This window comes from Physeter macrocephalus, chromosome 4 (genome assembly GCF_002837175.3).
Source record: "Physeter macrocephalus isolate SW-GA chromosome 4, ASM283717v5, whole genome shotgun sequence".
NCBI lineage: Eukaryota > Metazoa > Chordata > Mammalia > Artiodactyla > Physeteridae > Physeter > Physeter macrocephalus.
Genome location: NC_041217.1, coordinates 146,671,551 through 146,696,178, shown reverse-complemented (window position 1 = coordinate 146,696,178; position 24,628 = coordinate 146,671,551). Strand labels below are relative to the sequence as shown.

The following is a 24,628-nucleotide window of genomic DNA, read 5'->3' as shown; positions in this document are numbered from 1 at the left end:
GAGTTTTGCAAAAACGGTTTATTATACCAGGAGGAGGCCCTCCCTGGGGCGCACATCCCAATAAATAAATGTCTGTCAATAAATAAAAGTGGTCCATAAATAACGCCCCCTAGCGGGGGGCTAAGGCTCAGGCTTTTCTTGGAGAAGGGGTAGGAGGCCGCCTCCAACCCCAGTAAAGCTGGTCCCTGATTCCCTGGGGGATTCGGCCCAGAGCCCCCAGTGAGGCACCAAAGGAACAGGGAGGGCCACAAAGGCAAGGGCCAGAGCCTTACAGGCACAGACGTCAGGCCTGAGGGCTTGGGTGGTGGCTGGCCCCGCAGGTTGGGGCCTAGACTGGGCAGCGGTCCCGGAGCAGGCGCAGAGCATAGTGGAGCCGCTGCCTCAGGTCTGGGGAGCAGCCCAGCTGCTGAAGGTGGGAAGCGAGGTAAGTACAAGCACTGCGATTGCGGGCCACAAAAGTCACAAGGAGGGGCTCCCAGCCACTGAGGATCAGCTTGGTGTGGTCTCCGTAGAAGTTCACCTGTGCACAGGAGGGTGGCACTGATCAGGGCCTAAGGCCCAGATCGTTTCCTCCCCAGCACCCTGGACCTCCCAGACCTTACTCCCAACTCCAAGAGGAGCTCTTACCTGGATGGTGCCATCACTAAAGAGCATGAGTAGGGCCTGATCAGTCTTGACCCACTGCAGCAGGAGTGGGGGAACAGGCACCTCCACCTCTTCCACACTGGGCAGATCTCCACCCTGGGAGCAGAGGCAGGTCACTTGTCTGACATGAGTCAGTCCTCTCTCCATTCATGTCTCCCTTAGAGGTTCAGCTTCTAGCTGCAGCACCCACCCCCTCGCCCACCCGCCCCCAAAGGGGAACAGACGGGGATCAGGATGTGTTTGTCCTCAACGTGCCCCACCCCAGTCCACAAACCTTCATGAGGCGCTGCTCCATGTAGGAGGCGAAATACCTCAGGACACCCAGCTGAGGCTGCAGGGCCCGAGGCACAGCACCCACAGAGAAGGAGAAGTGCTTGGTGCTGGTGGGGTCGTAGTGCACAGTCCTGGAGGGGAGGAGATGGAGACTGAAGTCAGACGGAGCCCTGTACCCACGCCCCTCCCCTGAGAGACTGCAGGTCCGGGAGCCCAGGAGCACACACCAAGGTACAGCCCTGCTGAGTACAGTGGGCTGGATACAAGACACCCCATGACACCACTTACTTTCTGTTGGCTGACAGGGCCATGTGTGTGCCATTGTTGAAGAGCACAGCCACACGGCAGCTGGACAGTTGATACCCAAAGCCAAACTTGTTGGAATAGTCAACCCACTTGCTGACCCACACCAGAGGCTCTGGCTGGGCCAGGGGAGCAGGGTTCTGTTCAGCTGTCATAGAAGAGGAAGCAATGAGGACCTGTTCCTGGCCTCCCAGTCAAAGAACTCCCACCACCATTCACATATGCCAGACCCCAGCCTCACCTGGGGACATGAAGGCCAGGCAGTTTCTCAGAGCACAGAGGGCTGACTCCACCACTGTGGCCACAGTCAGACCTTCTTCAAACCCTGAAGGGAACAGGGCACTGAGAATTAGGCAATCGTCCCCCAGGTCCTAGACAGTGACTCTCCACCCACTCCTTCCCTCTGGGCCTGGTCTCAGGCCCAGCAACCTCTAGCACCCTTCACCCTGCTGGTGGCTCACCATCTCCACTGCTCGCCAGTGTCCCACGGGGTGAACTGTCTTCAGGTGCTGTCTCTACCAGGTTGATGGGGGCTGGACCTGAAGCTGCCGGAGCCTGGAGGGTTGGGTGGAGAAAGGGAGTGAGATAGGCCCCGAAATCCAAATCCTTGAGGGTCCATGGCCCAGCCCTGCCCTGGCACCCGGGGCACCCCAGGTCAGCCCTGCCTGACTGATGAGACACAGCCAATTAGGCCACCACGAGGCTAGATGTTTCATCAGCTTCTTTTATCCCAGGCTTCGCAGCTGCTAGGGTGGGGGTGAGTCAGGGGAACACTGTCCACGTGAGCACCTCACCTCGGGCCTGGCATCCTGATGGCCAATGGACATCCGAGTGAGGCTGTTCACCAAACAGGAGACTTCGTCCCGCTCCTCGGGATGGTTCTTATCTGGGTGGGGCGAGATAGAACCCTCAGAATCCTGTCCAGCCCCCCTGCTTCCCGCAGGGATGATACTGTTAGGCATACCCACGTGCCTGTGTAACACATGCTCTCCCCGGGGTCCCCAGGGACTCAGACTCACACCCTCACATGTACTTGACAAGCCCCCTGCCGCTCTGTACCCTCAAAACCACTGACATCCCAGACTCACTCTTACTCTTCTTCCTCCCAAATAGGCTCTTGGTAACTTTGACAAACAGAATCCTAGCTGGGTTAAGGGGTGTCAGGTCTGGGACTGTCACACAGCTGCTGACAGGGAGCCGGTAGGGGGTGTAGCCCTGAGGAGAGAAGGCATGTGAGCAGAGAAGAGCAGCCCAGGGGTCCTGTCACCTGCTCCCATTCAATCCCCTGGGAATCCGCAGACTGGACATGTCTGGGGGGCCACAAACCTTGGTAAAGAAGTTGTGGCGCAGGATCTGGTCAATTGAGGGGCGGTCTTGGGGTGAGGCTCGAAGGATGGTGGCCAGGAGCTGCCGGGCAGGCAGTGAGAGGCTGGCAGGCAGCGTGTAGTGAACCTGTTTGATGCAGCGGTATGTCTCCTTCAGGTCAACTGTCTCAAAGGGGGGGCTCCCACATAGCAGTGTGTACCTGTGGGGCAGAGAAAGGGGGTCAGGAGTAAAGTGGAACATATGCCACCCTGGGTACCCCCTGTGTGCACATGACCCTGGGACTCACATGACACAGCCCAGGGACCACACATCTGCCTCAGGGCCGTGGCCCTGTCTCTGCAGCACTTCTGGGGCCACATAGTTAGGGGTGCCACAAATGGTCCTGAAAGGGGGTAGGGAAGAGCAGAGGGCAAGGTTCAGAATCAGCCTGGCTGACCCCTCATCCCTGCCCCCACTGTGAGTCCAGACAAAGCAGCTGCCTGTCACCAAAGGCCAGAGAACTCCTGCTTGTTCTAAGACAATGGATGCCGGGGATGGCAGCTGAGTCCCTGCCCACCCGCCTGGCCCAGCTGCTCAGCTGCTCTGCAGGACAGGGGGAGGCCCTGACCCCCAACCCAGCCCCCTCCTCCAGGGTCAACAGAGGGTCCATCACTGATCCCTTCCTCCTTCCCCCACTCCCGTCTGTCAGACACCCATACAGGCTGTCACCTCCTATGGTCTGTGCCACACACACCACCAGCTGTCACGTCCCCCATAAACACTCAACTACCACACATGCTATCTGTTTTACACCCAGTCTTCGTTGCCACAGCAGGTTATCGTGACACGGGGTGTCATGTCCCACCATCCCTACACTCTCAGTCCATCTCACACACTCTTATGTCACCGTCCACATTCACACACAGGATCAGTCATACACCTCCAAGAATCCTTACACCCATCTGTCTCGGGGACTAAACACACAGAGGACCCACAGCCTCTCCATCATTCCCATTCACCCAGGCTGCCACTGCCACCTTCACACACACACACACACACACACACACACACACACACAGCCCATCATCCTTTTCCATCTATCACACAGACACATCAGGCAGTCATCGTGCCTCCCACATACATATTTAGTGTCTGTCATGCACGTCATCTGTGTCACACAGACTGTGGCCACCCCCTCCTCAAACACTCACTTCTTCCTATGCTCCGGGGGCTCCAACCGGGTTGCCAGCCCAAAATCCCCCATCTTCAGTTCCATGTTCTCAGTGATAAAAAAATTTCCTGGACCGGGGTAGAGAAATGTGTCAGACGCCTTTTTCTCTGCCTCCTCAACCCCCCATCCTGTTGGCCCAGGAGTCTCACCCAGCTTGAGGTCCCGGTGCAAGATGCCTCGCTGGTGCAAGTACTTGAGTCCGGAAAGGATCTGCCGAAGGTAGTAGCGCACCTCTGGCTCCAACAGGGTGTGCCGGGCCTTCCAGATGTGGGCCAGGGACTGCAGAGAGCCACTGCCTCAGCCCCCGGTCTGCCCTCCCGGATCCTCCCTCCATTTGTGCTTTCTGAGGAAGAGCAGGGCTCCAACTTTGGGTCTTAAGGTCCCCATTCCCTCCCCCACCTCCATCACCATCCCTCACCTTTCGGCTGCAGAGCTCCAGGAAAATGTATATGTTGTCAGCATCCTCAAAGTGGTGCGAGAAACGCACAATGTGGCGGTGCTGCAGGCCGCGGTGCAGCTCAATCTCGTTTAGGATCTGCAGTGGGGACGCGGGGTTGTCATCCGCCAAGGGCTCCCACGCCACTGTCCCCACCCCACCCAATCGTTTGCTGGGACTGGGTCCCGGCTCACCTTCTCGCGCTGATGCGGCTTGGTGATGCGGCTCTGCGAGATGACTTTGACCGCGTAGGCATTGCCGGTCTCTGTGTCAGTGGCCTCGTAGCAGCGGGCGAAGCCCCCCTATAAGGAGGGGGCATCAGGCAGAGTGCTCCAGGGGAGCGCCAGGGCAGGCCAGCAGAGGTTCCCGCGCCGAGGCCAAACGCCCCTGCCACGCCCCGCGTGGGCAAAGAGGCCGGCAGGGTCCCCCTCTATCCTCGCTGACACCACCCCCCAGCTCACCTTGCCCAAAAGGCGGCCTTTGAAGTAGGTGCGGCCGCTGCGCGGGTCAGTGATGAGGCGCCCAAGGTCCGGCGCCAGCGGCCCGGACAGCACCTCCGGCTCAGGTCCCGGCATGGGACTCCCAGGAGGTCCGGGCCCGGCGGGGGGCGCTGGCGGGGCGGCAGCACGCGGGAAGGGGCGCGGGGACAGGAAGCCGGCCGCGGGCTCCATGAGGGCGGTGCGGCGCAGCGCGGGCCCGGCTAATTCTGGCTTCCGCCAGGCCGCGGCAGCGCGTAGCGCTGGCTGGATTTGCTACGCGGCGCTCGCGCCCGAGAGAGCCCAACGTTTTTATCAATGAACGCCTGCCCCCTCCCTGGCATCTCGTCATTAAGAGCCCGCCCCCTTCCTGGAGGCGAGTCACCAAGAAGCCACGCCCTTCCTCGGGCCTTACGTCATCAAGAAGCTCCTCCTCCCACCCATGCACCCGGAGGCCCAGCTTCCTGCTCCAGCCTTGAAGACGGAGCCATACCGCTAGTCACCATGCGGGTGGCCATCAGGATGTAGGAGCCAGCTGTGTCCCCGGCCCCCTACCTCGCCCTGGTGACTGAGAGTCCCTCTAATGGGGGTCCTCTTTTCCCCCATCCTTGGGGGCTTATGCTGAGGTCCGAGGGGGCCTGGACATCTGGGGAATCTCCCCGGCAACTAGATGGACTAGCGTTCCAGCCTGGAGGACAGGGACAGGGGCGGCGCTCGCTTTTGCCTGAGCTCGTCACCAACACTCCCCCTTAAGTGCGCGGGAATTTGCGCGCACTGGCACTGGCCACGCCCTTGGCCAGAGCCCCCAGGCTCAGGCCAGTGCTGCCCCCCTTAGGGCCTGAAAGGAATTGCACGCGCCCAGCTGGGCTTGCCTGGCGTGGGGAGGAGCGTGGAGGCCTGGGCTCCTATGCTGAGTTTTGGGGTCAAACAGCCTGGCATTCAAGGCTTTTGACATGAGCCAGGCCACATCTTCCGCTACCCACATCCACACCTTTGAAGGGCAGATCTCAGGTTCTGCAGGGGTGCCTATTCCCTTTCCCTGAAAACATCCACTGCCCTGGGTCAGCAGCCAGAGGCCAGAAAGTGAGGAATGGGAATTGTATTTTCTCAAATCTAGCAATAGACAATTGGGCAGGTGGTCCCCGGGCCATCTGAACCCCTAAATCTGGTCCATGCTCACCGTTCCCAGGGCCAGAGACAGAGAGGTGGGGACTTTTTAAAAAATTTACTTTATTTGAAGTATAGTTGATTTACCATTTTGTGTTAATTTCTACTGTACAGCAAAGTGATTCAGTTATACACCTATATTTGTGTGGGTGTGTGTGTGTGTGTGTGTGTGTGTGTGTGTTGAACAGCATATCTGAATATATCCCTCACATTTTTACTTGTAATATGGCTCCTATTTTATTTAAAGATCATGTTAGATACAATATGTTGCACTACGGTTTATCCAGAAGACATCCTTGACTGAGATTTTCTTAAAACAAAACTTTATTTTCCTTTTTGTTATTACATTTTTATCCATTATGATAGTTAAAGGACTCTGGTGTCTGTTACAAGTTGAACTGTGCCCCCCCCCCAAATTGATATGTTGGAGTCCTAATCAACAGTATCTCCATATGTGACTGTATTTAGAGACTGGGTCTTTAAAAAGGTGGGATAGGGCAATCCATCCCTCCCCCACGCCCTCTCCCCCTTGGCAACCACAAGTCTGTTTTCTATGTCTGTGAGTCTGTTTCTGTTTCGTAGATAAGTTTATTTGCGTCACATTTTCGATTCCACATATAAGTGATCTCATATGGTATTTCTTAATCTTTTTGACTTACTTCACTTGGATTGATAATCTCTAGGTTCATCCATGTTGCTGCAAATGGCATTATTTCATTCTTTTTTATGGCTGAGTAGTATTGAACTCTATATACGTACCACATCTTCTTTTTCCATTCATCTGTCAATGGACATTTAGGTTGTTTCCATGTCTTGGCTATTGTAAATTGTGCTGCAATGAACATTGGGGTGCATGTGTCTTTTCTTTTTAAAAATAATTAATTAATTAATTAATTTTGGGCTGCGTTGGGTCTTCCTTGCTGCGCGTGGGCTTTCTCTAGTTGCGGCAAGCAGAGGCTACTCTTCGTTGCAGTGTGTGGGCTTCTCATCGCGGTGGCTTCTCTTGTTGCAGAGCACAGGCTCTAGGTGCGCGGCCTTAGTTGCAGCACGTGGGCTCAGTAGTTGTGGCGCACGGGCTTAGTTGCTCCGCAGCATGTGGGATCTTCCCGGACCAGGGCTCGAACCTGTGTCCCCTGCATTGGCAGGCGGATTCTTAACCACTGCGCCACCAGGGAAGTCCCGATATTGCAATTTTGTATTTGGAAAATAAAGCAAAATGTCTTTGTATGAGTTTTCTAGGGTTGTCATAACAAAATACTACACACTAGGTGGCTTAAACAACAGAAATTTATTTTCTCACACTTCTGGAGGCTGGAAGGTCAAGATCAAGGTATTGACAAGGTTGATTTCCTCTGAGGCCTCTTTCTCGGTTTGTAGATGGCGGCAGTCTCCCTCTGACTTCACATGATCTTTTTTATTTTGGAGCCCCCCGGAGCCCCACCCCCCCGTGCCTCACGGCATGTGGCATCTTAGTTCTCAGACCAGGGGTTGAACCCACACCTGCTGCTGTGGAAGCGCAGAGTCTTGTCTTAACCACTGGGCCACCGGAGAAGTCCCACATGATCTTTTTCTGTGTGTCCTAATTGCTTCATCTCTTAAAGACATCAGTCAGATCAGATTAGGGTCTACCTAAGAACCTCATTTTAACTTGACCTTTTTAAAGGTCCTATCTCCAAATATAGTCACAATCTAAGGTACTGGGGGTTAGGAGAAGTCAAAGCTCCATCCATCTTAGGTTTTCATATAGGACTCTTTTTTTTTTTCAGTTTTGTATTTTTTATTAGTAGGCTTTATTTTTTAGAACAGTTTTAGATTTTTCAGAAAAATTGAGCAGATAGTACAGAGAATTGTTGTATACTTCCCCCTGCCCCTACCCCCGCACACACAGAATTTCCCCTATTATTATCATCTCACATTAGTTGGTACATTTCTTACAAGTAACTCTTCAGTGGTTTCCCATTGCTCTGAGAATATAATCTAGAATCCTTGCAACAATCTATAAAGTTCCCCATAATCAGGCCCTGCCTAACTCTCTGAACAATTTCCTCTTGTCTACTTTGCTCCAGCCAGGCCTTCTCTTTCTTCCTCACACATAATAGAACTGTTCTTACCTCTGAGCCATTGCACATTTATTCCCTCTGCCTGGAATACTTTCCCCCTAGTCTTTACTTATTACTCATTCATTCTCATCTTTTCTGGCTTAACTCACATGTCACATCCTCAGAGAGGTCTCCCCAACCACACTACCTAAAGTTGGATTCCCTCAACAAATTAACCCATACAGGACTCTTCAACAAAGAGATTAACAAGAACAATACAAAAAACAAAAAGCAAGTTTATTAACACGTAGAGCTTATGTATACATGGGAGATATCCAGGGAAAAATGCATAACTCTCCCATGTGGCTTAGAATTTAGGCTTAAATACCATCTGAGTAGGCTTTCCTGCTGGCGCAGTGGTTAAGAATCTGCCTGCCAATGCAGGGGACATGGGTTCAAGCCCTGGTCGGGGAAGATGCCACATGCTGTGGAGCAACTAAGCCCGCGAGCCACAACTACTGAGCCTACGTGCCACAGCTACTGAAGCCCACGTACCTAGAGCCTGTGCTCCGCAACAAGAGAAGCCACTGCAATGAGAAGCCCGTGCACCACAACGAAGAGTAGCCCCCACTTGCCGCAACTAGAGAAAGCCTGCACGCAGCAACGAACAGCCAAAAATAAAATAAATAAATTTTTTTTTAAAAGTACCATCTGAGTAGAGAAAGGGGGAGGGGAATGTAGGCCTCTTAGGGGGGAATAAATAATTTCTAGGAAAGATGAATGGGCCCTTAGAAGAATGAATGGGAGGTATGATAGTTTATGACAAAAGTGGCCTGGATATGATATAGAATTCTAATTTCCTCTCCTGTGATATGAGATGAAACTCCCAGGAAGGTGATTTATGACCACTGAGTTCCTTTTGAAGGCTCTGTCTTTAGGCAGTTAAGGGGAGTTCAGAGAAAGCCTCTCCCTGCATTTGCTGTTTTTCAAGTGCCTACAGCTCAAAATAATCAATATGCCAGAGTGGCATATTTTGGGGTGGCATATTCTGTTACCATCACTGGCTCCTCCCCTTGGGAGGTTAACTAGGCTCCCGAGCCCTCCTCCGGGAGCCACGGCATCAGGAGGACATCCTCCTGATGCTGTAACTGGAGGGGCTGGCAGCCTGTTCTGCCTCCTCCCTCAGTGTGACATATGCTGCCATTAAGGGATCTTATGCACCTGCCACATGCCAGGCATGGGGCTAAGCATTTATCTTCTGGACTGCTCACAGTAACCTTATGATGTGGATGTGATTATTATCCCCATTTCACAGATGAGGAAACCGAGGTTCATGGGGCTAAGCCTCTTGCCCAAGGTCATATGCAGCTACCAAGGGGCAGAGCCAAGATCTGAACCCAAGATGTCTGACTCCACTATTCATCATTGACTGACTTTTTCTTTTTTTTTGGCTGCGTGGTATGTGGGATCTTAGTTCCCCAACCAGGGATCGAACCCGTGCCCCCTGCAGTGGAAGCACGGAGTCCTGGACTGCCAGGAAATTCCCCTGCCTGAGTTTTCTCAGCGCCATAGTTCTCTGACCTTGCATCTGTCCTCCTATAGTACTCCATGTCTCCCTGTCCCTCTTACTAGTGCCCTTTCTCCTCCCCGCAAGACTCTCACAACCCCTGCCCAAGCTGAGGTTTCTCTGAGCTCTCTGGGTCTCCATCCCCCAGAGGATGCTCTCAGGCCCGCTGCTAATTGAGCACGTATCCCACACTCCTTGCCCTTTGGCAGTTCAGAGTCAGAATCTCTTGACAGTATCAGGTCACAGAGGTCAAGGGAGTCTTTCAAGAATGAAAGATACCAAATAAGTTTAGGACTCAGGAGGGGCCTACTGGATTCAGCAATAAGGAGATCTCAGGTGTCCTTGGTGGTGGCAGAGGTGGAAGTAAAAGAGCTGGACCAAAAAGAAGAGAGATGCTAATAGCTACAGTAGCATTTCATGCTTACCAAGTGCTTTATAAATATTAATTCATTTAATAGTCACAACAGCTCTGTGAGATAGATACTATCATTCGGTTTCCCCAAGGGGAAATTAAGGACAGAGAGGTTAAACAGTTTGCTCAAGTTCAAGGTCACAAAGGTAGTGACCTTGTGAAGTCCGAATTTAAAAATCTGGGCGGTCTGGCTCCAGACTCCATGCTGTAAACTGCCAAGTCATATATACAGCTCTCGGCTGTGAGGAGGGGAGTGGGCATTGATGGTTAGGACTGGAAGAGAAGGAGAGGCAAGAGCCAGAGGAGGATAAAGAAGGGTGGGGGAAATGATTTACAGGTGGAGTGGTTCCCTCTCCTGGACCATAAACCAAAGGGACCTGACAGCAGCTGGGAAGGGAGATAAAGTGACTGACCGAGGAAGGAGGGGCTGGGTGGGGCCTGGGGACTCCTCCCTCCTGGGGCAAGCCTTCAGGTTCTGTACCTTTACCCACAGCTCTGTGGGAAATTCACAGCCCAGTGATCCAGAGAGTTGGTAACAGGCAGATGTGAGGGGGCCTCACATGGGGATGGGGGCTGAGGACTGAAATGCAGCAGCTGGGCTGCCCTCAGGGAGCACTGTCAGAGAGAAGCTACCAGGACTTCAGGGCCTGAGCTCCCCCAGTCCCAGGGCCTGGCTTCCCAGGTACCAGAGACTCTTTAAGTGGTAAGCAGCCCAGAATGCTCTAGAAAAGCCACAGATCAGAGCTTGGGAAGGGGCTGCACGGCCAAGATAGCTGAGGCCCCAGAGCTGGTATCTTGCCCTTCCCAGGTCAGGTCCTGGGTCTTCCAGACCTCCAGGACACACACATGGAGTCCTGTTCTTTCCACATATGGACATCTCACCTGGGCCCTGGAAGGAGAACATAACTTGTCGGGCCATGAGTTGGCTTCCAGACCTTGCTCATCCAGGGAGTTTCTTATAAAAAGTGGGGAGGGGGACCCCTCAGGTTAAAAGATACATGCACCCCAATGTTCATTGCAGCCCTATTTACAATATCCAAGACATGGAAGCAATGTCCATCGACAGAGGAATGGATAAAGAAGATGTATTACATACATAAATGGAATATTACTCAGCCATAAAAAAGAACGAAATAATGCCATTTGCAGCAACATGGATAGACCTAGAGATTGTCACACTGAGTGAAGTCAGACACAGAAAGACAAATATCATATGATATCACTTATATGTGGAATCTAAAAAAAGGGTACGAATGAACTTAGTTACAAAACAGAAGTAGAGTCACAGATGTAGAAAACCAAGGTGATGGGGGGGTAAAATTGGGAGATTGGGATTGACATAGACACACTACTATATATAAAATAGATAACTAATAAGGACCTACTGTATAACACAGAGAACTCCTCAATTCTCTGTAATGGCCTACATGGGAAAAGAATCTAAAAAAGAGTGGATATATGTATAACTGATTCACTTTGCTGTACAGCAAAAAATAACACAATATTGTAAATCAACTATACTCCAATAAAAATTTAAAAAATAAAATAAAAAGAAAGGAAAGAAAGAGAAAAGAAAAGAAAAGCCTGCCTGGGTTCAAGTCCTCCCCAGCTTTACTGAGATGAATCAGATGCAATCCTGTCCTCAAGGGTCTCATGGGTTGGAGGGGAGATCTCTCTGTAGATGGATTATAGGCCAGTATGATTAACTGATGCAAGGAAGGACCTCAAAGAAGCAGTGAAAAGGAGTGAGGCCAGAGGCTGGTGATGGCAGGTGGAAGTGAGGGGCATCTCAGAGGCCTTATACCCAGATTAAAAGCCAGGACCTGGCACTCTTTGGCTCGGGGACAGGCAGGACAGGCATCAGAGGAAAGGTCTCTGACTCAGTCTCTGCAGGATTGCCTGGTTCTGGGATGCAAACAGTGGATGGACCAGTAGGTGGAAACCAAAGGGAAAAGACTTGGCTTTTCATGGTAAGAGCCACACAGGATAAATGCCTGCATGCTCCAGGCTCCAGGCATTGTTTCTCTGAATATTACCAACTGCCCTGTGAGGAAGGAGTTATTGATCCTGTTTTGCAAAGGAGGAAACTGAGGTTCAGAGAAATTAGGTATCTTGGACAAGGTTACAGAGAGCTAGAATTCAACCCAGGTTTGTCTCTCAAGCTTGTGCTCCTAACCACCTCTCCATGCTTCCTCTCTTCAGAAAACACTTGCATTGAGAACCAGCTCACAGTGTGGGGGAAGGAGCTTCCCAGGACAGGTCAGAGGTGTGATGTAGTGGTGTTTGGCACAGTGCCTGTCATTTAGTCAGTGCTCTGCGATCAGCAGCTGTTATAACACTTAATCATGCATCTGTCTTCTCACCTGGAGCTGGGACAGTAATTCCTGTCACCCTGGCTTCAAGGACATGGTGTGAACTGTGGGGTCAATGATGATGGCATTTATGACACTCAAAGGCCAGCCCAGCCCTGCAGGCATAGGGAGACACATCCAGTTCCCAGCACCAGGGAAAGCTGGGTGACAGCCTCAATCCATCAATGATAACCTCAGTCCAGCCAAACTTTATGGGCCCAGGAGGTACTTAAGTGCTGTGGGGTGAAGGCTAGCCCAGTTCCCCTTCCTCAGCACAGGCTGCTGTCCAGAGCAGGTAAGTAGATGTGGGGTGCAGGTGAGAGTGCCCTGGGCCTTGAGAGACCAGCTTCGAGAGCAAGACTCCAAGGTGCGTGGGTCTGGTCTAGAGTTGGGTCTCCTGTCCTCAGCAGTTCAGGACCCAGTTACTCCTAGCCCTGCAAGTGGAAGAGAAGCTTGGGGAAGCTTCATGCATGAGAGGGTGTAGACCTCAGCTCCCTTTTGCCCCACCTCATCCTGGTTTGACCCACACACCACTGAGTTCTAGGGGGTGTGGGTGTGCTCTGTCTGCTCTGCAGCTTCCTCCCCCTTGTCTACTGACAGAGGGTGAAGGCTGGGGTGGGGGGTGACCAGAGTTGAAGGAATGTTGCCTGGAGATCTAGGGTGGGTGATGAGAAGGCAAGCTAAGGAGAAGGTTTGCTGGGGGAGAAGGACTGCTCTGGGAGCAGCTCTTGTGACCTTCTGCCCCAGGCCCCCAGCACCATGACGGTTTCATACACCCTCAAAGTAGCGGAGGCCCGCTTCGGAGGCTTCTCTGGCCTGCTTCTCCGTTGGAGGGGAAGCATCTACAAGCTCCTCTACAAGGAGTTCCTCCTATTCATCGCCCTGTATGCTCTGCTCAGCATCACCTACCGGTGCGAGGGTGAGGGCAGGGTCTCAGGGCTGGCCTGTGGGTGACTAGGCTGCCTACCTCCCTCTAACCCAGGCCTCACCCGACATTCCCCAGGCTGTTGCTGACCCAGGAACAGAGGCATGTGTATGCTCAGGTGGCCCGATACTGCAACCGCTCTGCAGACCTCATCCCCTTGTCCTTCGTACTGGGTAAGTTCAAAGGAACAGGGGTTCTCCCTTGTAGCCTCCTAACCATCTTTCCTTACCTTTGGGTTGGGTTGCTAGCTCTGAGGGTCAGAATTACCCCAGCGGAACCTCCTGGAGGGCAACCAGAGCAGGCTCAGCAGGCATGGGAGCTGCGTGTGGGATCCGGGATTTCCAGAGGACTAGGCCCTGCCTATCACATGCTGGACCCTCACTCCAAACAAGGCCCAAGCCACCTGCTGGCTTCACAACCCTCTGGGTACTGGAAGAGAACTGGAGAGAGGTGACACCTCCCTCCCGACCCCCATGTGAAGCAGGGCTCAGAGTTAACCATTGCCTGGACTTGAACCATCACTTCTCTTCTGCTTGAGGCAGTTTGCAACTCTTCTTCCTCCCTGCCTGGTTTGGTACATCAGGGAGGGACCAAGAGGAAGAGGCTGTCCCCCTGACAGAGAGGCAGGGTGCTGGAGCCAATGTGTCCTTCCCCCTGCCTTGGTTCCACCTGGCCTGGACCACACGCTCTGGGTGGGGGCAGGACACGCTGACTCCTGATACCTCCATCTTGCCTTCCCGTCCCCCCTACCCATGACGGCGGCCAGGTTTCTACGTGACCTTGGTGGTGAACCGCTGGTGGGCCCAGTACACAAGCATCCCGCTGCCGGACCAGCTGATGTGCGTCATCTCGGCCAGCGTGCACGGCGTGGACCAGCGCGGCCGCCTGCTGCGCCGCACCCTCATCCGCTACGCCAACCTGGCGTCGGTACTGGTGCTGCGCTCGGTCAGCACCCGCGTGCTCAAGCGCTTCCCCACCATGGAGCACGTGGTGGACGCAGGTGCGCGGCCAACAGCCAGACGCAGGTGCCACTCTGGGGAAGCCCTGGAGCGGGCCGGACCGGACCTGCCCCGCGGGTCTCCTGGGAGGGGAGGTTTGACCACTAGGGGGAGCTCCAGGGCCCCAAGGCGGTGAGTCCCCGGGGATGAGGATGAGTCTTCATCCCTCTCACTTCATCCCTGCAGGTTTCATGTCCCAGGAAGAGAGGAAAAAGTTTGAGAGCCTGAAATCTGACTTCAATAAGTACTGGGTCCCCTGCGTCTGGTTCACCAACCTGGCGGCCCAGGCCCGGAGGGATGGGCGAATCCGTGATGACATTGCTCTCTGCCTGCTCCTGGAAGTGAGTCAGCCTAGGACCAGGCCCATCTGCCCTCCTCCCCCTAGTTTTGCAAACTGGAATAATAATTTTAGTGCTTAACACTTACATGGTGCCAATTATGTACAGCACACTGTTGCAAGTGTGAGGAAGTGAGGAAACTGAGGCACAGAGTGAAAAGAAACTTGCTCAAGTCACACAGCTAGTTAGTGGAGCTGGGAATCATCCTCAGACCTGGCTCTAGGCCCTGTCCTTGCAGTTACTTTGCTAAACTGCTTTCCATCACAGTCACCCCAGCCTGACACCTCTGAAAGCAGTCTGAGCCTCTAGACCTGGCCCTGGCCTAACGTGTGCTGGGCTCCCCTGTCCCCTCCCCATTCTTTCTTCCTCGCCTCCACTGACTTCCTCTTCCTGCTGTTCCACCAGGAGCTGAACAAGTACCGGGCCAAGTGCAGCATGCTGTTCCACTATGACTGGATCAGCATCCCCCTCGTCTACACCCAAGTAACTGCCTCTCACCTCCCCAGTCCCAGTGCCTACTGTATGTCCTGTGCTGTGTGTGACACTGAGAATTAGAGATGGTACCTGCCCTGGGGCAGTTTGGTCCAGTGAAGACACTCAACAGCCACAGGCTCATCTTCAAAGCCTCCCTGGACCCCCCACTAAGATGATCCCCTCCTATCTGGTGCTGCCACACCTTGCTGCATGTTTTAATTATTATACTTATTAGATCTGCCACTGGCCCTCGGGGCAGGGGCAGCATTTCTCCCTACCCCACTTAGCCTGGCTTCCCTTTCTCCAGGTGGTGACCATAGCAGTATACTCCTTCTTTGCCCTCTCCCTGGTTGGCCGCCAGTTCGTGGAGTCAGAGGCAGGGGCTGCGAAACCTCGGGAGACTCTGGAGCCAGGGCCAGCCCTGGGGGACCTGGACATGTACGTGCCTCTCACCACTCTACTGCAGTTCTTCTTCTATGCTGGCTGGCTCAAGGTGGGCACTTCGGGTGGTCAACACATGGGCCCAGGGCCCACCCCAACTCTGGGGTTAGAAAATAGGGCTCTAAGCCCAGAAAACATTCTCATCACCTGCAGGTGGCAGAACAGATCATCAATCCCTTTGGTGAGGATGATGACGACTTTGAAACCAACAAGCTTATAGACCGCAACTTGCAGGTGATTAGGGGTCTGGTGGCAGCTCACTGGCAGTCAGGCTCTCCCTCTCTGCCAGTTCTCAGCCCAGGTATGCAGGAGAGGGGGATCCTTGTGACCCGCTGCACATCCCAGGTGTCCCTGCTCTCCGTGGATGACATGTACCAGAACCTGCCTCCTGTGGAGAAGGACCCATATTGGGATGAGGACTCGGCGCAGCCGCCCTACACTGTGGCCACTGTGGCCGAGTCGCTGCGGCCTTCCTTCCTGGGTTCCACCTTCAACCTGCGGTGAGTGGCCCACGCAGGCCGAGGCAGGACCTGAGTCAGCATGTGGGCCCCAGTTCCCCACCCACCCTCCGGGGTGCCCAGGACTCGGTCCCACCTGCCCTGCGCCCCACTCTGGGGAGCTGGTCCCCCAGCTGCCAGAGGCTCGCTCACACCGCCCTCCCGCCCGCCTGCAGCATTAGTGACGACCCTGAGCAGAGCCTGCAGGTGGAGGCGTCCCCTGGGCCAGCCCGGCCGGTGACTGCCGCGCAGACCCCGCTGCTCAGCCGCTTTCTGGGCGTAGGAGCGCCCTCGCCAGCCATCAGCCTCCGGAACTTCGGCCGCGTCCGAGGAGCCCCCCGGACCCCTCACCTGCTGCGCTTCCGGGCCGAGGAGGGCGGTGACCTCGAGGCCGCGGACCGCATCGAGGAGGAAGAGGCGTCGGGGTCAGGGGACGAGGCCCAGGAGCCCTGAGCAGAGGCAGCGGGGCCGGGCCGTCTGGCTGCCTCCCCTAGGCCCTCCAGAGCTATTAGAGCAGCACTTCCATGCACCCTAAGCCGGAGCACTTAGGGACGACCCTTGAGGGCAGAAGAGCCTGAACCAGAGTTAGGAATGCGTCCACTTTGGCTTGGAGGAGGTGAAGCTAGGACACAAAAGGTGAGGTATAGAGGACTAGAGCCTAGGCGCAGGATTAATTTCCTCTGCAATGCGGGGCTAGGCCGCTTCTTCAGGGAGCATCAATATCACTGAAGGGCTGGTTAAAAAGTTCTGGGTAGGACTCCCAGCATTTGACTCATTAAATCTGGGATGGGGTCAAGAATTTGCATTTCTTTAAAAAAATTTGCATTTCTAATAAGTTTCCAGGGAATGCTGCTGCTTGCTGCTGCTGCTGCCCCAGGGATCACAATTTGAGTCATACATAAAAAGATGTTTAGGATATTCCTTATTGTGATAACCTCACTCTGATGAGGGGTCAAAGTGTGTGCTGGGGTACTTTTGCTTCATCTGTCATATTCAATTTTTTGTTTACAATGAAAATATATTCATTTATTATTGTGCAATTAAAATTGCTTAAAACTGAATTGGCTTGCTCTGCCAAAGGACTAAAGATGAGGGTTTGAGAGTCTGCCCTGAAGCTGATTCAACTGAGACGTGAGGGTAGTCATACACCACCCAGCCTAGACTTCCAGCATCTGAACCAAGCCCTTCTCTGCTCCCACCAACCAAACAGGGAGACAGGACAGTTTAAGGGGTGAAAGCTGCAGGTCCATCTCTGCAGTAGGACCGCAGCACTCAGCTGATGGTAATAAGAGGGGGCATTGTGGAAAACAGCCCCACAGAGCACTATATTAGAGTTGCTGCTAAACTGAGTTTCTCTAAGATTCCTGCCTTCTAAGCTCAGCCACGACTAAAAAAATTGGCGAATGCCAAAACTGAACATTAAGGCCAAAGGAAGACAAATGCCAGAATTCAAAGGGAGGGAGGCATGAAGAGTGTAGGTAGAGGTTGTGAGGTCACCATTCACTCAGAAGGCACCTGAGGTGTTTTGCTGGGTCTACAGAGGAGGTAGCCTTGCTCCAGGGTGAGAATGGTCATCTATGAGGGCAGTGGAGATGGATAGTTGATGATTTCAAGGCTTTTTAGAAAAAGAACCCCTTATCCTATGGACTGACTACAGGGTGAAGGAGGGAATAAACATCAACGTCTTGTAGAGCTCAAATTAGAAGATGAAGGCAAAGTGTTGCTGTGCCATGCCCAACACACAGCTCAGCAAACATCAGCTAATGTTCAGGTGGTAAGGGAAGATCACTGGGTGGGAAGGCCAAGGCCAGGTCTCCCCAGAGCCAATGGTAAGGTTTTAGAGGACTGAACTGACTTTTTGTCTTTAAGTTTTTGTACTAGAAAAGGGGGTTCACCTTTCCCAAATGTCTATTCACAGAAGTCTGCAACTTAGCCAAGGTGATGGACCAATTAGATTTTGTACTTCTTTAGCTCTTAAGACATGTGCTTTCCAACAACTTTAAATTGGATAAATTCTTTTTTCTTTAGAACTCATTAACTTAAGCACATATTTGAGTGCCTGGTATAGTGCCATGTACCTTTCCAGGTACTGGAGATGCCACAGGAAACATATCCCCGTTCCCCTGGAAATATATTCTAATAGAGGGCAAAAAAAGACAAGCAAATAAAATGAGCAAAATTTATGCCAAATTAAGGGATAAGGAGAAAAAACAGGGGCAAAGGATATGGTATGGAGGGGAGTACAATTTAAAATCCCGTGATCAGGGAAGAACTCACTAGACTAACAGAACAAAGACCTGAAGGAATAAGCAATGTGGGTATATGATGGAAAGTATTCCCAACACAGGGAATAGTAAGTGAACATATGTTCAGTAAGGCCAGGATGGCAGTCACTATAGAAGGGGCCATGTCCCACTGAGTTCCATACCATCTGGTAGGAATTTTGAGATGGGATGTCCTGTAAAAAAAAAATCTTATCTTTTAAAATGATCACTGATAGCTGGGATTGCGTTGGGGACAACAGAAGAACAAGTAGGATGCAGAGATGTGACCAGAAGAGTAGAGGTGGTGTTAAAGGTTGAAGCAACAAGATGTGGTGACATTAGATGTGGGAGTTATGACCCAAGGATGACCTTAAGATTTGTGTTGACATATGAAGACCACTATTTGCTGCAATCAAATAATCGAGAAACTGTCTGAAAAGGGAAAGCTGAAGAACGTGATCAGTTTTGAACACGGTGACCTTTTAGAGTCCGATTATGATATCCAAATGCAGGTGTCAAGTAGGTCTGGGCTAGTTAGAAAGATGGAACTTAAACCACCTTTAAAAGTTGATGACAGACAACAATGTAGCTAAACTGAAGACGAGAGCTGACCCTTAGAGATTCAGCAGCCATCACTGGTAATTTTACATACTTTTGAGTAATGAGAGGGGAAAGGATTAGGGTTCAAGAAAAAATTAACTTCAGAAAGACATCCAAAAGCTGACAAGATACAGATTATGTAAATGTGTATAACCTGTTCAACAATGCAGAAATCTGGAACAATTTCAAGGTTTCTAGACAATCCATGAACCTGAAATAAATCCCTAAAACCAAGGTCTGCACACAGGGTCTCTAAGAGAACCTTACAGAAGCAGCATGGTTTCAGGTTCCAATCATGGTCCAGTCAACAGCCCAATACTGTTGGGGGCCCCGTGCTGGGATGCCTCCCTCATACAGTCTCTCCTCAGCCTGCATGCCACATCCCTGTTGCCAGTGAAACCCAGCCTTAGGGGTGAAACATTCCTCCTGCTGTAGAAAGGCACATAATGGGCCTGGGCAAAGGGAGGCAGGCAAAGGGAGTTGGGGCACTCTACAGTGTGCCAAACAATCAAATATTCTCAGAACGCAAACACAGGGCATAGAACAATAAACACCTTTATAACATGAGCTAAGATAGGAAAGAAGAGGATTTATTTGCCTTTCCGGGCCTTGATTTTCCTCAGATAGAACTCCAGCTCCTTTCCCTCTAGCACATAGCCATCTGCTCGGCCACACTGGCCTGGTCTTGAGGCGATGCAAGCTGCAAGAGAGTATGTGGTCCTTAGCAAAATGACACTGTGGCCCTACCCATACCTACATATCTCCTTAAGAGTCCATGTTGGTCCAGGTATCCTGGGGGCAGGCATGAAGCCCACTGTCTCCTCAGATATACTTTATCGTCACTTAAAGTCAGTAGCAGAACTGGACAAAGTTTTCATCACTGAGCTGGCAGTGTTTTAATAGAGCTTTATTTATAGACACTGACACGTGAATTTCATATAATTTTCATGTGCAATGAAATATTATTCTTTTGATATTATTCAACCATGAAAATCCTCAGATATACTTTATCGTCACTTAAAGTCAGTAGCAGAACTGGACAAAGTTTTCATCACTGAGACAACCCCCTAAGCCTGGACACAGACTTCTCAGAATACTCCTGAAACTCAGAGGCAGAAACCAAGCTCAGGCCTATGGGCTCCTGCCCACTATTTTCCATTTCAGCTTCAAACTAATGGGATGACCAAATATTCTGATTTGTGCTTGTGTGCTGTTACCAAACTCTCTAGCCCACACAGAAGGCACACCATATCTTCGGACCCCCCCCACTCCGCCAAATGCAAAAGCCATCTCACCAAGAAGCTTGCCCTGCTGGAACTGCTCCTCTAGAAGACTGCTAATTTTGGCATTCTTTTTCCTTTCATCATATTTCTTCTGAATTTTCTTTGATCGCTTTTTGTTTAAAATCTCTTCCTCCTCAGGAGTCTGAATAAAGGAAGCACACATGGGTTAGTGGGGCCTCCCCAAACCCTATCTCCGGGAAGGAATGTCATAGCCTTCAACACTGCATATCCCATGCCCCTGCCCCCTTCTTCAGCACTAAAGGCTTTCATCTCTCCCTTCAGTAGCAGAACTGGACAGAGTTTTCATCACAAGAAGGCTGGAATCAGGGCGGCCTCCCCTCCCCCAACAGGAAGCTGGCTCCCCAAACACGCACCAGCTTGGCCCCCTTCTTGCGACCCAGGGGCAGTGCATAGTGGGACTCGTACCACTGTCGGTACGGTGTGCTGTCAATGAGCACGATGCAGTTCTTCACCAGGGTCTTGGTACGGACCAGTTCATTGTTGGATGCATTGTAGACAACATCTATGATCCTTGTCTTGCGTGTACAACCTGCTCACAGGAGAAATTCAGAATCAAGCCATGTGAACCTGTGGTCAACTGTCCCCCACCGGCGCCCTAGTAGGGCCTAAAGAGATGGGAACTCTAAGTCTTTACAGAGCCATAGGGCATAAGCGCATCTTCCACACACCCATCTTTCCATGTATGTATGGCTGACACCCACACATACATGGTTTCTAGATTCAGCCCCAATCCCTGAAGCTACAGGAGTTAAGAGGCAGGACAGGATGGAGAGAAAGCTCCAGCACCTCAAGGTCTTTCACAGGAGAAACTTCAGTATCTTGGTTCAGGCCATGGACTTCCTGCTTAAAGCACTTATTGAAGCTTAGAAAAGGTTTAGGTGCTGAGTTCCCACCCACGCCTACAGGGCCTCACTCACACTCGGAGCCCCAGGAGAAGTTCCCCACGTCCAGCCTCAAGGCCCGGTACTTCTTGTTGCCTCCCCGCACACGGACTGTGTGTATGCGGCGGGGGCCAATCTAGAAAATACAAGGAGACAGGAAGTAGGTTATCAAGGAGAAGCTAGAGAGAGGGAAGGGAACCCGGGCTGGACGGAGGTAACAGTCAGTGTAACTATGACAAGTCCTAGCATTGGCAAGTGGCACACAGGTGACCAAGACGGCCACAACCACGCCTAAGGATACTTCTTCATCACTCTAGTTACCTCCAAGAGGAAAAGCCTGATTCCAAACACTGAAAATTAAGTCTCCGTGCAACCAAAATTCCAGGTTTCTGACTATCACTGAGGAGCCCACTCGCTCCAGGTGCCCTGCAAGTACCACTAGGACACAGTAGCTGTCAACCATGCAATTTCTCAGTATTTACCCAACACGCAAAGACGAGGAGGCCGCCTAGTCCCTACTGCAAATCGCAGAGCCCCACAAAGATTCAAACGGACCGCGGAGAGCAGGTGGGCGACCTCCCGGGCGGTGAGGCCCCGCACGCACCTTAGTGTTGGCAGCGGGGCGTCCCAGCTCATACTTCCGCTTCTTGTGGTAGGGCTTTCTCTTGCCCCCGGTCTTGCGGCGCTTGTGCCAGTTGTCCCGAGAGATGCCTACGTGTGGAAGCGGGGGGAGGGAGCCTGAGCCAGGGGAGCCCGGGGCCGGGCCCCGCCAGCCCAAAGCCCCGCGCCGGCGGCCGCACGCTCAGCTCTCCAAGGTTGGCTCCCCCATAGCGCAGTCGGGAGGTCACAGCATTTCCAAGGTGTCATCACGCACGTGCGGCCCAGCCCCTTCCCGTCCCGACCCCGGCAGCCATGATGGTGCCGCTCGCGGCCCCGGTCCCTGAGGCCCCCGGAGCGGCCCGGGCGGCCCAAGCCCAAGCATCATCCTCCTCGCGGAGGCTCGCTGCCCGAGGCCCGGGCGCCCGCGCTCCCGGCTGGGCTGCGAGGCAGGATGGCGCCGGATTGAGCTCGTTCCCCAGCCGCAGCCCCAAAGCAGAGAAGCACTCACCCATCGCTCGGCGCTGGCTGGAAAGAGAAAACGCAAAGCGTCACGGTTCGGTTTGTAAAACGTAGCCCCGCCTCTTGACGTGTCTTCCGGGCGCCGCGGAGAGCGGCCTTGGGTCGGAGGGCGGGGCGCCGAGGCCTTGAGCCTGAGAGGGCCTTGAGGGCGCTGCAACCCGGTCCTGTGCGCGCCTCGGGGGGAGGTTGAGAGACCCAGGACACAATTCGGGCGGGGCTTGCCTGGTTTTATTTACGTTTTGAAAAGACCCGTTTTAGAAGCTACTGCTGTAGTCCTGGATGAGAGCTGTGAGTGCGTTGGAGAAGGGCGGAAGGCAGTAGAGGTGGAAACGAGAGGGGGACTTGGGTTTTGTTTTGAAGGGTTTGGTTTAGGGGGCGGGAGATGTGTCAAGGATTCCGAATTCCTCACTTGACCAGTTGGATGAATATTGGTGCCACTTAGTGCGAAAGGGTAGGCTGAGGTAGGAGCTGGTCTGGACGTGTTCATTTTTAGCGCTTGGTGACTCCCGTACGTGGGAATGACAGGCAAATGGATGGTCATGTCTGGTCCATCCATAGAGAAGGGATCTGGACAGAAGGTGTTACTTTGGGAATCGTTGGCGTATAAATGGTTACCAAAACTACCAGAATGAACGGAACCTAGGGAGAGCGCATAAAGCAAACTTTTTTTGTAAAGGGTAAGTTAATACTGTAGCCTTTGTGGGCTGTAGGGTCTGTGTCACCACTCAGTTTTTTAAAAAATTTATTTATTTTTGGCTGTGTTGGGTCTCCCTTGCTGCACGCGGGCTTTCTCTAGTTGCCGTGAGCGGGGGCTACTCTTTGTTGTGGTGTGCTGGCTTCTCATTGTGGTGGCTTCTCTTGTTCCGGAGCACGGGCTGGCTCTAGAGCGCAGGCTCAGTAGTTGTGGCACACGGGCTTAGTTGCTCCGCAGCATGTAGGATCTTCCGGATCAGGGCTCAAACCCTTGTCCCCTGCATTGGCAAGCGGATTCTTAACCACTGTGCCACCAGGGAAGTCCCTGCGCCTGCTCTCTAAATAGCAACACTCCTTTTTCTCTACCCACTCAATACTAACATTGTTTTTACATGCTCATTATCTGTCTTCCCACTAAAATATAATAAGCATGAGAGTAGGAACTGTGTTGTTCACTACTGTATTTCCAACACCTAGAATAATGCCTAGCATTTAATAAGTACTCAATAAATATTTGAATGGTACTCAAATATTTGAGTAAATTATTGTTCTACTAACATTGTATTCAATGGGTTTTCCCAGTAGACTGAGGTCTTAAGAATATAGTGCACGTATGTCATTCATCTCTCCATCCCCAGCCCCTCGGCACAAGAAAAAGAAAAGGCAACTGTATTGGACATAAAAAGGAGAAAGTGGGGACTTCCTTGGTGGTCCAGTGGTTAAGACTCTGTGCTTCCATTGAAGGGGGCAGGGTTTGATCCCTAGTCGGGGAACTAATATCCTGTATGCCACTTGATGTGGCCAAAAAAACAAACCAAACCAAAAACAAAAAAAAAAAACAAAAAGGAGAAGGTGGATTCAACGGGTATTTTTTGGGTGATGGGATTTTGTGATAGACTGGATTAAGGGGATGAGAGAAGAATGACATGAGGTTTCTTCCCTGAGAAAACACATTAATGGTGGGGTGACACCACCATTAATAGAGAACACAGGAGAGGCAGGTTTCTGGAAAGTTCAATCTTAGGATGAGTTTGAATTGCCTGTGGGACATATAGGTGCTGTTCTTTGTATTTAAAGTAGTTGGAAAGATGAGTCTGAAGCTTGGAAGAGAATGGGACTGATAATTCCCACCCCCACCCACCATGGTCTCACTCCTCTATCACCTAACCCAGTGGTCCACCCCATCAGCTAGTCTGTATCACATGAGCATTTTTTTGTTGTTACTGCAGAAAAAGCTATAGTCAAAACCCAGTGCTATTTCATAATACAAACACTCAAAGTAGGAATAAAAGGAAATTTATTCAACATGGCAAAGAGTAGTATACAAAGCCACAGCAAACATCGTGCTCAGTGTTAAAGACTGAAAGATTTACTCCTGAAATCAGGAAGAAGGCCAGGAAGCAGGCCTTCACCACAGTTATTCAACAGTGTACTGGAATTTCTACCCAGAGTCTTGAGGAAAGAAATAAAAGACATCCATGTGTGAATGGAAAAATTAAAACTGTGTTTATTCACAGAACACAGATCACATCATCTTATAAAACTTCATCTTATAAAACTTCCTATAACAAAAAATTATTTGAGCTAGTCAACTAATTTAGCAGTTATAGGACAAAATATCAATTCACAAAAATCTGTCTTATATGTATACACTAACAATAAATAATCTGAAAAAGAATTTATGAAAACAATTCCACTTTAGGACTTACCTGGTGGCACAGTGGTTAAGAATCCGCCTGCCACTGCAGGGGACACGGGTTCGAGCCCTGGTCCGGGAAGATCCCACATGCCACGGAGCAACTAAGCCCGTGCGCCAGAACTACTGAGCCTGCGCTCTAGAGCCCACGAGCCACAACTACTGAAGCCCACGCGCCTAGAGCCCGTGCTCC

At 51.9% G+C, this 24,628-nt stretch overlaps 3 protein-coding genes and 5 non-coding genes across 8 annotated transcripts; 1 reads left to right on the top strand and 7 right to left on the bottom strand.

Annotated features, from left to right (window-relative positions):
- Position 1: 1 nt before the first annotated feature.
- Positions 2-5,192, bottom strand: PLK3 (polo like kinase 3). Its single transcript, XM_007110664.4, has 15 exons — positions 4,655-5,192; positions 4,388-4,495; positions 4,176-4,292; positions 3,907-4,036; positions 3,738-3,825; positions 2,834-2,929; positions 2,548-2,746; positions 2,310-2,436; positions 2,016-2,107; positions 1,683-1,776; positions 1,463-1,546; positions 1,207-1,369; positions 920-1,049; positions 628-741; positions 2-520 (listed from the first exon to the last, which is right to left on the bottom strand). Exons 1-15 carry the CDS (start codon positions 4,862-4,864, stop codon positions 329-331), a joined length of 1,944 nt encoding a protein of 647 aa, XP_007110726.1. The 5' UTR covers positions 4,865-5,192; the 3' UTR covers positions 2-328.
- Positions 5,193-7,054: 1,862 nt separating this feature from the next.
- BEST4 (bestrophin 4) lies at positions 7,055-17,724 on the top strand. Its single transcript, XM_028489429.2, has 8 exons — positions 7,055-13,116; positions 13,209-13,303; positions 13,897-14,130; positions 14,315-14,469; positions 14,872-14,949; positions 15,248-15,433; positions 15,535-15,881; positions 16,055-17,724. Exons 1-8 carry the CDS (start codon positions 12,965-12,967, stop codon positions 16,329-16,331), a joined length of 1,524 nt encoding a protein of 507 aa, XP_028345230.1. The 5' UTR covers positions 7,055-12,964; the 3' UTR covers positions 16,332-17,724.
- Positions 17,725-19,281: 1,557 nt separating this feature from the next.
- On the bottom strand, positions 19,282-22,149 carry RPS8 (ribosomal protein S8). Its single transcript, XM_007110662.4, has 6 exons — positions 22,036-22,149; positions 21,532-21,638; positions 20,964-21,063; positions 20,400-20,575; positions 20,038-20,167; positions 19,282-19,442 (listed from the first exon to the last, which is right to left on the bottom strand). The coding sequence occupies exons 1-6, from the start codon at positions 22,037-22,039 to the stop codon at positions 19,333-19,335; spliced, it is 627 nt and encodes a 208-aa protein (XP_007110724.1). The 5' UTR covers positions 22,040-22,149; the 3' UTR covers positions 19,282-19,332.
- On the bottom strand, positions 19,560-19,628 carry LOC112063926 (small nucleolar RNA SNORD38). Its single transcript, XR_002891270.1, has one exon. It is a non-coding gene; the product is annotated as a small nucleolar RNA SNORD38 (small nucleolar RNA).
- LOC112063927 (small nucleolar RNA SNORD38) lies at positions 19,736-19,802 on the bottom strand. Its single transcript, XR_002891271.1, has one exon. It is a non-coding gene; the product is annotated as a small nucleolar RNA SNORD38 (small nucleolar RNA).
- Positions 20,272-20,339, bottom strand: LOC112063929 (small nucleolar RNA SNORD38). The gene has a single exon (XR_002891273.1). It is a non-coding gene; the product is annotated as a small nucleolar RNA SNORD38 (small nucleolar RNA).
- Positions 21,143-21,246, bottom strand: LOC112063930 (small nucleolar RNA SNORD46). Its single transcript, XR_002891274.1, has one exon. It is a non-coding gene; the product is annotated as a small nucleolar RNA SNORD46 (small nucleolar RNA).
- On the bottom strand, positions 21,723-21,802 carry LOC112063923 (small nucleolar RNA SNORD55/SNORD39). The gene has a single exon (XR_002891267.1). It is a non-coding gene; the product is annotated as a small nucleolar RNA SNORD55/SNORD39 (small nucleolar RNA).
- Positions 22,150-24,628: the final 2,479 nt, after the last annotated feature.